This window comes from Peromyscus californicus, unplaced genomic scaffold, assembly GCF_007827085.1.
Source record: "Peromyscus californicus insignis strain IS unplaced genomic scaffold, ASM782708v3 Scaffold_8__1_contigs__length_139910024, whole genome shotgun sequence".
NCBI lineage: Eukaryota > Metazoa > Chordata > Mammalia > Rodentia > Cricetidae > Peromyscus > Peromyscus californicus.
This window is the reverse complement of record NW_026294606.1, coordinates 21,033,703-21,047,684: the sequence shown is the minus strand read 5'-3', so window position 1 is coordinate 21,047,684 and position 13,982 is coordinate 21,033,703. Positions and strand designations below refer to the sequence as shown.

General features: G+C 38.4%; 1 protein-coding gene and 1 non-coding gene across 2 annotated transcripts in view; both read right to left on the bottom strand.

The window, feature by feature from the left end:
* Ranbp9 (RAN binding protein 9) overlaps window positions 1-13,982 on the bottom strand; it is a 97,069-nt gene that overhangs the window by 31,037 nt on the left and 52,050 nt on the right. Inside the window, 3 exon segments of the mRNA XM_052728457.1 lie at window positions 4,804-4,826; window positions 9,295-9,462; window positions 10,572-10,624. Of these exon segments, the coding sequence (XP_052584417.1) occupies window positions 4,804-4,826; window positions 9,295-9,462; window positions 10,572-10,624 (244 nt within the window).
* On the bottom strand, window positions 128-229 carry LOC128104813 (U6 spliceosomal RNA). The gene has a single exon (XR_008216116.1). It is a non-coding gene; the product is annotated as a U6 spliceosomal RNA (small nuclear RNA).

The window sequence follows — 13,982 nt, the reverse complement described above, 5'->3', positions numbered from 1 at the left end:
AAAATACCATTTACAATTTACTACAATCATTAACAGCACACTTGGAAGCTCTGCCTTTATAAAGACAGTGGTAATAACTTGCTTTAAGCAAGAGATAGTGTCACCATGGGGATATTTTCTTTTTTTTTTAAATATGGAACGCTTTGTGAATTTACGTGTCGTCCTTGCACAGGGGCCATGCTAATCTTCTATCATTCCAATTTTAGAGGGTTCTTAATGCAAAATAAAACCTCAAATGTACAATTTCAAAGGAAGAAGAGGCAAATATGAATATTCAACTGAAATGCATTCAAATATACCCTAAGATTTTAAAGTGGAAAAGTCATCAAATGTAAAAAGAAGTAGCTTCAAATACACACACAAAAAAATGCTGGGTTCCTTCTTTTGCTGTTAGTAATCCACTGTTGCATCCAAAAAGAGATCACACACCGAGTGTCACGAAAAGCCAGGTCCACTCACTAGAATTACCTGTGAGGTGTTTGGTGCCGTTTCATAGATGTGCAAGTTAAACAACTTGCTCAGAGTTGCTCTACTACCAACAAGCAAAGGCTAACAACACTAGATCAAGTTCCATCTTTATTCTTGGGACTCCAAATCCTCCCACACCTTTAGTACTTGGATTTGTGCCTTGTTTCTTTGCTTTTAATTATAGTTATCCCAAGTATTTTCACAACGAACCGAGAGAAATATTAAAAGAGGATAACATGTACAGAAAGATTTTACAAGAGACTGAATGTGTATATTTAAAAATAACTGTTCAACAAGTAACACAAATCAGAAACAAAATAGTATGTCAAAATAAATATGAAGTCTTTCTAGATTATTAAGATACAAAGTAAGACAAAGAATTGATTCTTTTTGGTAGGGAGATATGGTTATGTATGCTATACTTTATTAAGACAAGAGTCTCAGGGTGGCCTTGAACTCATGACACTTTTCCTGCCTTAGCCTTCCAAATGCTAAGATTATAGGTGTGATCCATCATGCTTAGCTTTAACTTTCAATAATCAGCAGAAGAAATTAAAAAAAAATTTAAACCTGCTGGGCAGTGGTGGCTCACGCCTTTAATCCCAGCACTCGGGAGGCAGAGGCAGGCGGATCTCTGTGAGTTCGAGTCCAGCCTAGTCAACAGAGCGAGATCCAGGCACCAAAACTACACAGAGAAACCTTGTCTTGGGGGGAAAAAAAAAAAAAAAAAAAAAAGGCACTTGTTGCCCTTGCAGAAGATGACCCAGGTTCGGTTCCCAGAAGCAACAGGGCAGCCCAAAACTGCCTGTAACTACAGATCCAGGGGATCGTATATGCCCTTAGAGGCTCTGTGGGCACTAAGCATGTATGTGGTGTGGAGACAGACATGCAGGTAAACCATTAGTACACATAAAATTAAAAATCAATCTCAAATGACAAAAAAGGGAGTATGTACCTGATTCCGAACTGAATTGGTTTGTTTAAAGTTAAAGACATTTCTCAAACCGATGTGAATTGAGGAAGAAAATGTATTTTTTAGAAATGTAAGGTTTAGGATTTAACACCCAGGAGGCTGGGAAAGGATCACCATAGGTCCCAGACTAGACAGTGAGACACTGTCTCAAACAAACAACAAAAGATGTAAGGTTGTTAGAGCTGTGTTAGCACACTATGACCAATGAACGGCACAATACAGTCAAGAAAATTAAGGCTTTTTTGCAAATATATGCCCTCGGGATTCAATGCTCCAACTAACTCAAAAGAAACTATAGGTAAGGAACATAAAAGTATTCTCTGTAATTCCTTTAAAGGAAGACTAGCTTTTCTTTTATCTCGCAGTAGAACAGTGCAGTACAGCATGCAGAAGACCTCAAGAGACACTATATAGGAAACCTCTAAGAAATACCACCACAACTACCTTGCTCAGTAACAACAAAGTTGCATTGTTTCACTATAAATGGGGGGACTCCACACAACACCAAAGTGGGAAAGAAAGCCACTAGAAGCAGACAAAAACCATACATGCCTAAAACCAGGTCTGCCTTTGTTAAATGACCACGACTGCACTGCCCAACAAAGAGCCAAGAGAACCACTGTCGCACAGCCCACCCAGTGAAGGGGTTGAACATGCTTAGAGCCTCAACAAGCAAAATGCCCAGCAACAAAACCCCTAACTAGTTCCAACTGAATCTTGGGAGTCTTTTTATGACAGACCCTGCAATAGTTAAGGATGCCATCAGCTTACCTACTAGAATTTACCTGCAGGGCTGGGAGATAGCTCTGTGGGTAAGAGAGCTTGCTGTAAAATCAAGAGAAACTGAGTTCAAAGTGCCAGCACCCACGTAAGAGCTGAACATGGCTGTGTGTGCCTGTACCAACAGTGCTGGGGGCAGAGACTGGCAGACTGCAGAGGCTCACTGGCTGAGAAACAGTGAGGAGTGTTTAGTTCCGTGGGAGCAACAGAGGAAGATGCCCAATCCTCTCCTCCTTCAGCCTCAGCATGTGCATGTGTGTGCCACCCTCACCACGAATGCATCCCCTCCCACACAAAATAACCGGCACCTGCATACTTCACCACCCTGCTTGTCACCACCATAAATGCCGTATTCAAAAGTGAATTCCCCCCACTTACACACTTGCTCACTGAAGAACATGGTCACTATAGCAGTTTTCCTCTCTGTATTATATCAACTTTTTTTCCCTAGTCAATCATTTACCAGCAAAACAGTATTCTGTTAAATCTAACTTGATGTTGTTTCTTTTCTATTCAGCCCCTTGTCACCACCAGTTACTGCCTTATGTCTCTACTCCCCCGTAACCACGGTCCTCCAAAGTCATCCATAGTCTCTCCTAAGTCCACTCCCACCACACTTTCTCTGCTCTGCCAAAACTTCCTTGTCACTGTCCCTGGGGACCTCTACTCTACTACAGGTCAGCTCTGGTTCTTACATGACAGGCTACATCACAGCACTGACACAGCTGATGACTCCTGCGATGTCTGAATGACACTAATGACACTGTCCTTCCTCCCAAGCTCGGGCATCTGAACACTTGGTCCCCAGCTAGTGATACTGTCTGGAGTTTAGGAGAAAGGATGTCACTGGGGCAAGCTTGAAGAGTTCAAGATCTCTCTTCACTTCCAAGTTCTCTCTGCTCATGTTTGGGGTTGAGTATGTGATCTCCCCACTTCCTGCTCCTGTCGTCACGCCTGCTGCTGGGCTTCCCTGCTATGATAAGACTCTTAGTCCTCTGGAACGTCAAGACAAATTCTTCCCCAAATCCCCTTTGGTGGTGATGTTTTACCATCTTGGCAACAGGAAAATAGAGATACAACTCCTTCTCCTTGATTCCTATCTTCATCAGGCTTTTAGTGTTAACTCATTATCTTCCTGACCTCACTAACTGCTTCTCAGTTTCTCTTTGACAGTTCCTTATCTTCTCCTAAACTTACCTGTCCTAAAAATCCATCTACTTCCTTTCTGGGCCAACACATACTTGCATGTTGTTCACACAACCAGTTTTAAGACTTTGACACCTAAATGCCAAATGGCTCCCAAGTTTACAGCAGACAATTCTCTTTAACTCCACCTTGCAACTCCAACTCCATACTTGACCATATTGGACTCTTACACCAAACTAACTTACTCACCCTGGCCCCAAACGTTCTAACAAATCCAGGTGTGGTGTCTACTAGGGAGGGAGGCTATGACAGAAGGGCTGACTGCTGGAGCAGTTGCTCAAGCAGAGCTTTGGGGGCAGACGGAACCACATGCAGAACAGCTGTCCTAAAAAGAAAACGCAGTGCTGGGGTGCAGTTCAATGCTGAAGCTTCTCCCTAGCAAGTACAGGAATCTAGAGTCTGCTCCTCTGACACAAACAATAAGCAAACAAAGAAAACTCTTCTGCACATCACTGTCTCCATAGTCCATCCTCTCAGTTCCTCAGGCCTACTATCTTAAAGTCAAGTCCTCTTTAAAGATTACTTATTTATGTGTATTGTATGAATACAAGATTACAGAGGCCAGAAGATGTCAGATCCTGTGGAGCTAGAGTTACAGGGAGTTAGGAGCTGCCTAGCATGGATGCTGGGAACTGAACTCTGGTTCTCTGGAAGAACAGTATGTGTTCTTGATTGATGAGCCGTCTCTTTGGCTCCCAAATCCTGTGTTGGACTCTGCCTGATCACTTTTCTCCCTACTGTCTGAAATACTCTTGCTCTACATATCCACAGACTTCTACTCTGTCAAAAGTCTGCACTCAAGTCCCACTGTGAGCAAAGTGGGCAGCTTCTACAACTCTGTCTTGCCTTTACCATGTCCTATTTCTCTCCAAAGTACATAAACTCCTTAACATGTCACAATTCACTATTTCATGTGCTTACTCTCTAATCTGGCTGCCAAACGACACCAAAAGCACAGGACCTAACAGAGCAGGTCTCCAATATACCTCAGGTGAATGAACAGTTACAATTGTACAACCTTTTGCTGACATGCTCAAACATAACCAAGAAACACATTTTAAATGAATGCACAGTAACAAAAGAGTGTTTTAGGTCTAGAGGCATAACTCAGTGTAAAGGGGTGCTATTACAAAGGTGGCCACAGGTCTAATCCAGGAACAATCAAAAAGGGTATTTTGGAAAATCTTATGTTGTACAGCAGGATGCCATGCAATTTGAAGCTTAATTTCTGATGCTCCAGAGTGACTACAGAATGGCCCTCTATTTGATGCACAGCACATGCACTTAGTATGCATGAGTATGACATGTCTCCTTCTAGTTTCTTGTACTTCTTTTAGTTAAAAATGAAAAACGTCTTTCAAAAAATTGTGTCTTACCGGTAAGTCGGTGAAAGCAATACCTAAAAAAAAAGAAAGGAAGGTATTAGTGGCGTTTTTCAAAGACAGATAATAGCAAAAAGCTGAATACCTAACTAAAACAAAGGGAGAGAATAGCAAAGGGGAAGAGGAAGAAGAGAAAGACAAGCCTACTTTTCTCACAGCACTAATGTCTATCTGGGTGAGTGCTGTCCTACTACAGATCATCAGTCCTACTGGTCACACACACATTGTATTTCTGGGACACTGGCATTAACTACAGAGTTTTCAAATGATCTTAGACAGACAAACCTTCAAGTCATATGAGTGAGAACACTGGTTGTAACAGTGTCAGATTTGATTGTTTCGCCTATAAGCTGTATTATCCACCTCAACACTTAATGGCTGTGGAGATTTAGCTTTTACAAAATTTTAGGTTGGAGCTCAGCATTATAGTGCATGCCTGTAATTCTAGCACTCAGAAGACAGAGGCAAGATGATAAGTTCAAGGTTATTCTTAGCGACACAGCAAATACAAACTCAGCTTGTGGTATAAGAGACTCTGTCTCCAATAGACAAAAATAAAAAGCATTTTTAGGTGAAAGGAACAGACATTTTCTGTTAAAAAAAATGAACAAAAGAAAGTATAGTACTTATTTTTAAAACAAAACACAGTTTCTTGACAGGACATAATAGTAATGCATGCCTGTTATCCTAGCACTCAGGAAACTGGGGTACAAGGACCTCAATATGAGGCCAGTCTGGACTACATGCTGAAACCCTACCTCAGAAACAGAACAAAACAAAACAAATCTTGAAGAATGGAGGTTGCTCCTGTATGCCTCAAGTGGAATTTCAATACAGCCACATGCCAAATACAATGGGAACACTGGTAATGGCATAAGTATACTGGTATTCTTAACTACAAAGAATACAAAAAAACGAGGCAAGTATTTCTGTAGTATCTCCCTGTCCTGTTTTAAAAGACTGACCTCTCCAGTGACGGTCAATGCAAATGTCTAGTCGCACACTGGAAGCAAGCAGCCACCCTAGCACCAGCATCTCTCCTGTTGGGAAAGGCATCTAAAGCAGAAGAGCATCTAGTACTGGGCTGTACCAACAGCAAAGCCATACAACCATAAACTATCTACTCTACGTATTAAAATAATCAAGTTAAAAGACATGGGAAATATAAATACACAGGCTGAACAACTCTTAAGCTGAAAATCCAAACTCTAAAACCAACGATGCTATTAGTGTCAGATTCTACCTCAACACACCTAATAGGTCATATTCAAAATGCAGGCACACCTAAAATAGGTCATAATATTACTTTCATGTTGTGTGTGTAAGGCATATACAAAACCTGAATGAATTTCCTGTTTACACTTGGGTTCCATCCCAAAGAGATCTCATTTTATATATGTATATATTACACACACACACACACACACACACACACACACACACACACACACACACACACCTCCTACAGTCCAAAATCTGAAATGTTTCTCGTCCTAAGCATTCAGATAAAAGATGTGATGTATTTTTTTAATGTAAAAATGCTTTGTGGTTGATAAAGCTCTGTTTTTATGACTCTTACCAATAAGTAAACTCTGTTCATCTGTCAAAAGGAAAGCAAAGCTGGAAGGTGTTTTGTTTTTATAATTCCATACAAAATATTTTGACTATATTTAGTTTCATTTATAGTGGTTGGGAGCTAAATAGAAAAATTTATATCCAAATCATCAGAAAATTAAACAATACAGAAAATAAGAGACCATTTTAACAAAACATGACTATCCCATTTTTAACATTTTAATAATGTAGCCTAATTACTTTTCTCAAAGATATGTATTTATAATAAATCTGTCCAAATTTACATTGTTTTACCAAAAATTCTTGTCAATAATTACTAAAGTTTTTGCTCTTTATCAAGAAAGGTAATAAAAAAAATCCAAATTAGTTCCGGAGATAACACTTTGGGACATCTGCCAAGTAAGCATCCACAAGCTGTGTGGTTCAGGCCACCAAAAGGTACCTATAAGGAAGCTGGTACTTACTACTACGTAAACTTTACTTTTAACTTCCTGACTTGTCAAGAAGCTTTCTGAAATGTTATCTTCAGCTAACAAATGTTGTTTGATAAGAAAATATATTACATTTTTTCAAGTTAGTTAAGCTCTATACTTAAACACCTCCTATTTTGTTTTCAAATAAAAAGCTCTGCATTTCTCTTTATATAGTAAGCACACGTACATTTTGAAAACTTTGCTTGAGACATAAACACAAATCTGCCAGCTTTATTGTATAGTCCCCTCTGTGGATGCCTGTGGGAAGGGCTTGGGACAGGAGCTGAGTAGAACTGGATCTTCTAGACTCTGGATTCCAGACCAAAAGCATGAGGACCTTTCCTGTAAGCGGCCAACTAGTTAATACTTTCTGCTTTTCAGGTAATAGAGTCTCTGTCACCACTATTCAACTCTGTCACTACAGCCATGGAGAACATGTAAATGAAAGGTGTGGCCATGTTCAAGAGCAGCTTTGGCTGTCACTTCTAGAGAAGTGTTCCGTTCACTGGACTAACATGTTTGCCAGCGTCACCTCTGCAGCCCTGGCACCCAGCCTAGAATCTCCAAACAGGTGCCCAGAATCTCGAACTTTTCAGGTATCATTTCAGTTTTCACTGATGAGCTTACTGTGGTTCTAAACACTGAGGTGTTACAGGTACTGTTTTTATAAACTTAGAAATGTTCAGTAAGTTGCCCGAGGTCACATGGCAAAGAAGTCAAAAGTCACAAACAGTCAAGGCTGACCGAAATGGACTCTGACCACTATTATACCACCTATATGCTCAATATTTATTAGATTTATGCACACCATCAAACATTTCAAATTTACAGAAAATCAGAACGTAATTCCATCATTAGGTACCCTTTTCTTAAGCATCTTACCTTTTAAAATGGCTTTCTTATTCAATGAAAAGGTTTGATTTAAATGTTTGTGAAAATCTAATAGGAAAAAAATCACATCACCTGTGATCTTCCCATCTCCCAAAATAAAATTTCTTCTCTGAAAAGTTTAAAAAATTAGTGTTAAAAAGGCTAATCGTGGTTTTCTAAAAATGTCTTGTTTTGCATTTTTGAGCTGTCAAACCTAAAAGCAGACTTCCCTTAAGTTTAAGATCTTAAACATTTTTAAGCAGCCAGAACAAGACTAGTATCAGTTAACTACTTTGCATATAATCTTCATGGGTCATTAACATGATACATGGATGAGAATATAAGACCTTTCTTTGTAGACCTGTAACAACTTTCAATTCATATAAAAAAAGGTTTCAGAATTAAAAAAAAATTCTAAGTGACAATATTAAGCTGGACAGAAATGCAGATTTTATACTTGGATTGTGCTGGGGCACTACAGAAAGCTGCTGCAATGCAAACTGAAATTTAAATTCTCTTCTCTGTAATGTAACACAAATGTCTGTCATTCAAGAAATTCCATTATAGAAAAGCAGACTACTTGTAGTCTAACTTTCAAAACACTATTCACAAGTAAAACTGTATATGCCCTCTAAGGTTATTTAATTTTTGCTTCTTTTCACTTGATCCCATTAGACGTAATTTGCTATGAGCATATTAGTTTTCCCAATGGTAAAAATGTAAGGTTTTTAAAAGTGTTAGTCTTATTACCTTCCATATTTCTTGCAATTTAAACAGAAAAGGCTAGAGAGGTGGCTCAGCAGTTAAGAACTCTTCCTGCTCTTCCAGAGATCCAAGTTCGGGTCCCAGCACCCACACTGGGCAACTCACAACCACTAGTAACTCCAGTTTCAGTGGATCCCATGCCTTCATCTGGCCTCCTCCAGCACCCACACATACATGACATTCACTCACACAAACGTATCCATGTGTACACATAAAATAAAAATATATCTTTTTTTTTAAAGGAAAAAAACTACTAATAACAACTACATACAATGCTAATGAGCATACCCACATTCAGTTAAAGCCTTTAATTTCCTATTATTCTTACAGTATTTCTTTGTTCCATTAACGTATTTTAGCCCATGTCTTTTGTTTCTGTTATATTCTTAATTGGGTCCTGTGCAACAAACGGTCTGAGACACCAACCTTTAGTAATCACCATTAGCATATTTACCCTTTAACTATGTCCATCCTGTTCTTTTACTAGACGTACTGAGCTGTTTACTCCTTTTAATTGTTCGCCCACACTATTCTTAGAACTGAACTTTTTTTTTAAATTGTACTAGAGAATTAGATAACTAGTAAAGATTTTTTTTTTCAAGCCAAACCTGGAATTTCTATCACTAGAATGAATGAGTTAAGTTAGCTTTCACAGGATATGAATTTTTATCACTTAATATCCATATGAACAGAATAAAAAGGCATCTATGCATTAAACAGAATCACATAATAAATATAACCATCATGCATTAATAAACTAATCACAATATTGGGCCACTGTGCATGCAATACATCTCAGTACCTAAACTATGTCCATTCTTCGTGTAAAAGCAGGTATTGTTGATAAGATTAACACAACAGCCAATGACATCACCAGTTGTAAAAGTTGGTCCATACGGTTGTCCAGTTCCAGAAGAACAAAACGAATGTCCATCATCCCCATGGTAACCATATGAATGTTTATCCCAACCTAGGGAGACAGGTTCAGTATATTTACAATGAAGAACAAAGCTCCTGAGCAGTCACTTATTCACTGATGTTATAAGATAAGCCAGAAGAGCACAACAGACAATATACAAATAAAATCTCCAAATGTGTATCTACATTCTCAATAACTATACTATAAAGTGATTTCAGCATTAAAATGTTGTCTAAAACATTAAGGAAAATAAACTCACCATCCACAACATTAAAAAGAAGTACTGAAGAGAAAGGATTCCTACCAGGAACATGAACATAAACACAGCAGGGAATGCTTTTCCATGCATTACTTTTTTAGCTAATATAGCAAAGGAATTTTGCTTTAATATGAATAACACACATATACTTTAATGTAAAATAGACTATAATTTTCATTTACCACAAATTTCTCCAGGCTGTGATCCATATATAAAAGTCATGTAATTTGCGATCTCTTTACACACTCAACTACACACATTCTTATTTATTATAACACCTCACTTAAACCCTCTTAACTTTTAGCAAAAATGCACAATGAAAGCACATCAAGTTACACAAGAATATAATTAGATGGCAGTGGTACTGGCTTGGTATGTTCCTGTCTCAGTGTATTTCCTGTAGTTCTGCATAGGTCAGTTTGCATTTTACATAAAAAAGATTTCCTCTACTACTGACTTTTAACATCAGGAGACAGAATCAATTCCTTCTGCTAACCAGTTCTCACACAGCATTCCACATCGCCCCCAGACTGCTGAGCTCACTTCTGTCATCTGTCTATACTCTCACAAGGTCATACAACTAATATGGGTTAAAGGTTGGGATGTGACTGGTGACAATAGAACCAGTCGCATTAAAATGTTCCAAGCGGCTGATGCAAGTCTGTAAAGTTAAAAAGGACAAAACATTAACAGAAAAACAAAGCATAGGTATTATGCTATGTTAAGTTCTACAGAAGAACATGAAATTTAAATACACATTCCACTTAGAATTCATAACATAAGTGATCAATTTTTTAAAAAAAAAATCAGTATCTTTTAGTTATTTCAATTACTTGGAAATTTTAGCCAGAAACGTCAGTCCTAAGACTCTAACAAAACTGTAATTCACTTGCAAGTGTACCTGGTAGTCTATTCATGTTCACACCTTGAGCAGAAAGACCAATTCCCATGTAGCTGTTGGAGAACAAAGGAAAGGAAATGCAGGTTATTACAGTCAGGTATGGACCAATCACTAAACACTCTAAAACATAATCAGAACCAAGCACAAACTGAAGCTCCTAAGGTAGCAATGGAAATGTTATTACAATATATTCCATAGCAACAAAGAGCATTATTAACCAGCAATAAAACCTAGATTCTCAGCAAACTACAGCAATCCCTCATAAACATATTAAAAACAATCGTAAGGGCTGGAGATGACCCCATGGCCAAGCTTGGTAACCTGAGTTCAATCTTCAGGACCCATGAAGGAGACGGAGAAAACTGCCTTTCCGAAGTTGTCCTCTGACCTCCATATACACAAAGTGCCAATACTACATTCTAAGTGCCAACAAGAAATCTGAAAGATTTCAAATAACTTCATGATATAACCTTAAGGCTTTGGGAAAACCTACCATCAGTAGAAGGAAAGAAATAAGATCAGGGCTGAAATTAATGAATTAGAAACTAATGATAATACACATTATTAATGACACCAAGTTACTTCTTTGAAAAGATTAAGATCTGTTAACCCTTGGCCAAATTAACAACAACAAAAAAAGGGGGCCCAGTTTTAAGAATTAGAGATGAAAAGGAAGCCTTTAAAACATATACCAATATAGTTCAGAAAATTACAAAGACAAATCTTAAAAACATTATATACAGTCCACTAAATTAGAAAATCTAAAAGAAATGAAATAATTTCTTCTACACATGTATGACCTATCAAAATTAAACCAAAAGAAGATGAATATTTCAAACAGATCTATAAGTAGTGTGACAGAAACAGCAATTTAAAAACAGTGAGATGTCTAACCAGGTAAAGCTGCTGTGACTCACACAAAGGAATAAGGAGCTAACTCCCCACAAACTATTCTGACCATTACACACCACCCCTATAAATAAATGTCACAAATTCTTAGTTAAAAAAAAAAAATCTGCCGGGCGGTGGTGGCGCACGCCTTTAATCCCAGCACTCGGGAGGCAGAGCCAGGCGGATCTCTGTGAGTTCGAGGCCAGCCTGGACTACCAAGTGAGTTCCAGGAAAGGCGCAAAGCTACACAGAGAAACCCTGTCTCCAAAAACCAAAAAAAAAAAAAAAAAAAAAAAAAAAAAAAAAAAATCTCCTAACTAATTAAAGTCCAAGTCCAAATAAACTGACTACTGGATTCTGTAGGAACTTCAGAAACAAAACACCAAAGTATCCTAAATGTTTCCATAAAAGAAAAAGGGACAAAACACTACCAAATTATTTTTATAAAGCCAGTATTAATTCTGACACCAGTACCAGATAAAGACATTAAAAACAAAATAGAACTATAGGCCAATCTCTCTGATGGATATATGTGGTGGTTTGAAGAAGAATGGCCCCAATAGGCTCTTACACTTGAATGCTTAGTCACCAGGGAGTGGAACTCCTTGAAAGGATCAGAAGGATTTAAAGTAAGGCCTTGTTGGCAGAGGTTTGTCACTGGGGATGGGCTTTGAGATTTTAAAAGCCTATGCCAGGCCCAGTCTCGCCTCTGCTTGCCTGCTTGTGAATCAGGATATTAAACTCTCAGCTACTCCTCCAGCACCATGTGTGCCACCATACTCCTGCCATGATGATAATGGACCAACTTCCAAAACTGTAAGCAAATGCTTTCTAAGAGTTGCCTTGGTCATGGTGTCTTCACAGTAACAGAACAATAAGAAAACAAAGGTACAAAAATGGGGAGGGGAGGGATGGGAGAAAAAAAAAATCAACTCAGCAAAATATTTGCAAACTGAATTGAGAAAACACTGATCGAGATTATCACCATGATCAAGTTGGCTTAATTCCAGAGACACTGGGATGGTAGGTTAAAATAAACAGTACAGACTATATGAATGGACAAGGACAGAAATCACATGGTCATCCCAAAAAATGCAGAAAAGGTTTTTGAAAGTACTGTTTCATGATAAAAGTCTTAAAGAAACAGAGTATAAAGAATGTAACTTCACATACTGAACACTATGTATGATAAACCTACAGACATTACACTAAATGGAGAAGACAAAAGCATTTCCACTAAAACCAAGAGCAAGACAAAGCTATCCTCTTCTCAACTCACTCTTTTATTGTTTTGTTTTGTTTTGTTTTTCGAGACAGGGTTTCTCTGTGTAGTTTTGCGCCTTTCCTGGAACTCACTTTGTAGACCAGGCTGGCCTCAAACTCACAGAGATCCGCCTGCCTCTGCCTCCCGAGTGCTGGGATTAAAGACGTGCTCCTGGCTTCAACTCACTCTTAATAAGGTACTGGGAGTTTTAGCTAGAGAGTAAGACAAAAATTACACAAAATGGACACAGATAAGGAAGAAGTCAATCCTGACTTGCAGAGTATATAATTCTAAATATAAGAGACCCTAAAGCCTCCACCAGAAAACTTAGAACTGACAACTCTGGAAAGTTGGCAAGATACAAAATTAACATACAAAACCAAGTAGCCTTCCTACATACCAAGAAAGCTATCAAGGAAAGAATCCCACTCATAGCCACACACACACACACACCTTGAATACACACACACACACACACACACACACCTTGAAAAAAAGACTAACCAAAGTAAAGAGCTCTACTCATTTATGTTTCTGCATCTATGTGTGTGCAGGTAGATGTTAAAGGACAACACGTACGAGTTGGCTCTCTCGTAATGAACTCAGGTATTCAGGCTTGTCAGCAAGCACCCTTACTTGATGAGCCATTTCATCAACCCAGGAAACTTTCAAACATTCAAAACTGAAAACATGAGAAGATAGAACGACTTTCCATACTCATGGACTGAAATAATTCTGTAAAATGACTCTCCTAATCAAAATAATCTAGAGATTCAACACAAATCCCATCAAAATTCCAATGCCACTCTTCATAGAAATTGAAAAAAAAATCTATTTTAAATTTCATTCAAAAATTCAAAGGATTTCACTCAAGGGCTGGAGATGGTTCAGCAGTTAAGAGCACTGGGAGGATCCAGGCTCAATTCCCAACACCCGTATGGCAGCTCACAACTGTGTGTATCTCCAGTTCTAGGGGATCCTATGCCCTCTTTTGGCCTCCATGGGCACCAGGCAAGCATGTGGTACAGACAATGATGACAAAACAACATTAAAAAGACCTCACTCAGTGTGGTGCTTTGTTATTTTCAACTGATTGGGTCTAGCACTGCTTAGACAATGGAGCATACCTATGAGGGATTATCTAGATTTCGGATGGGACTGTTCCATCAGCTGGGGTCCTAGACTGAATAAAACAAGAAAGAGAACTGAGTATTCAATTATCTTTTTCTGTTTCCTAACTGTGAATGCAATTTCAG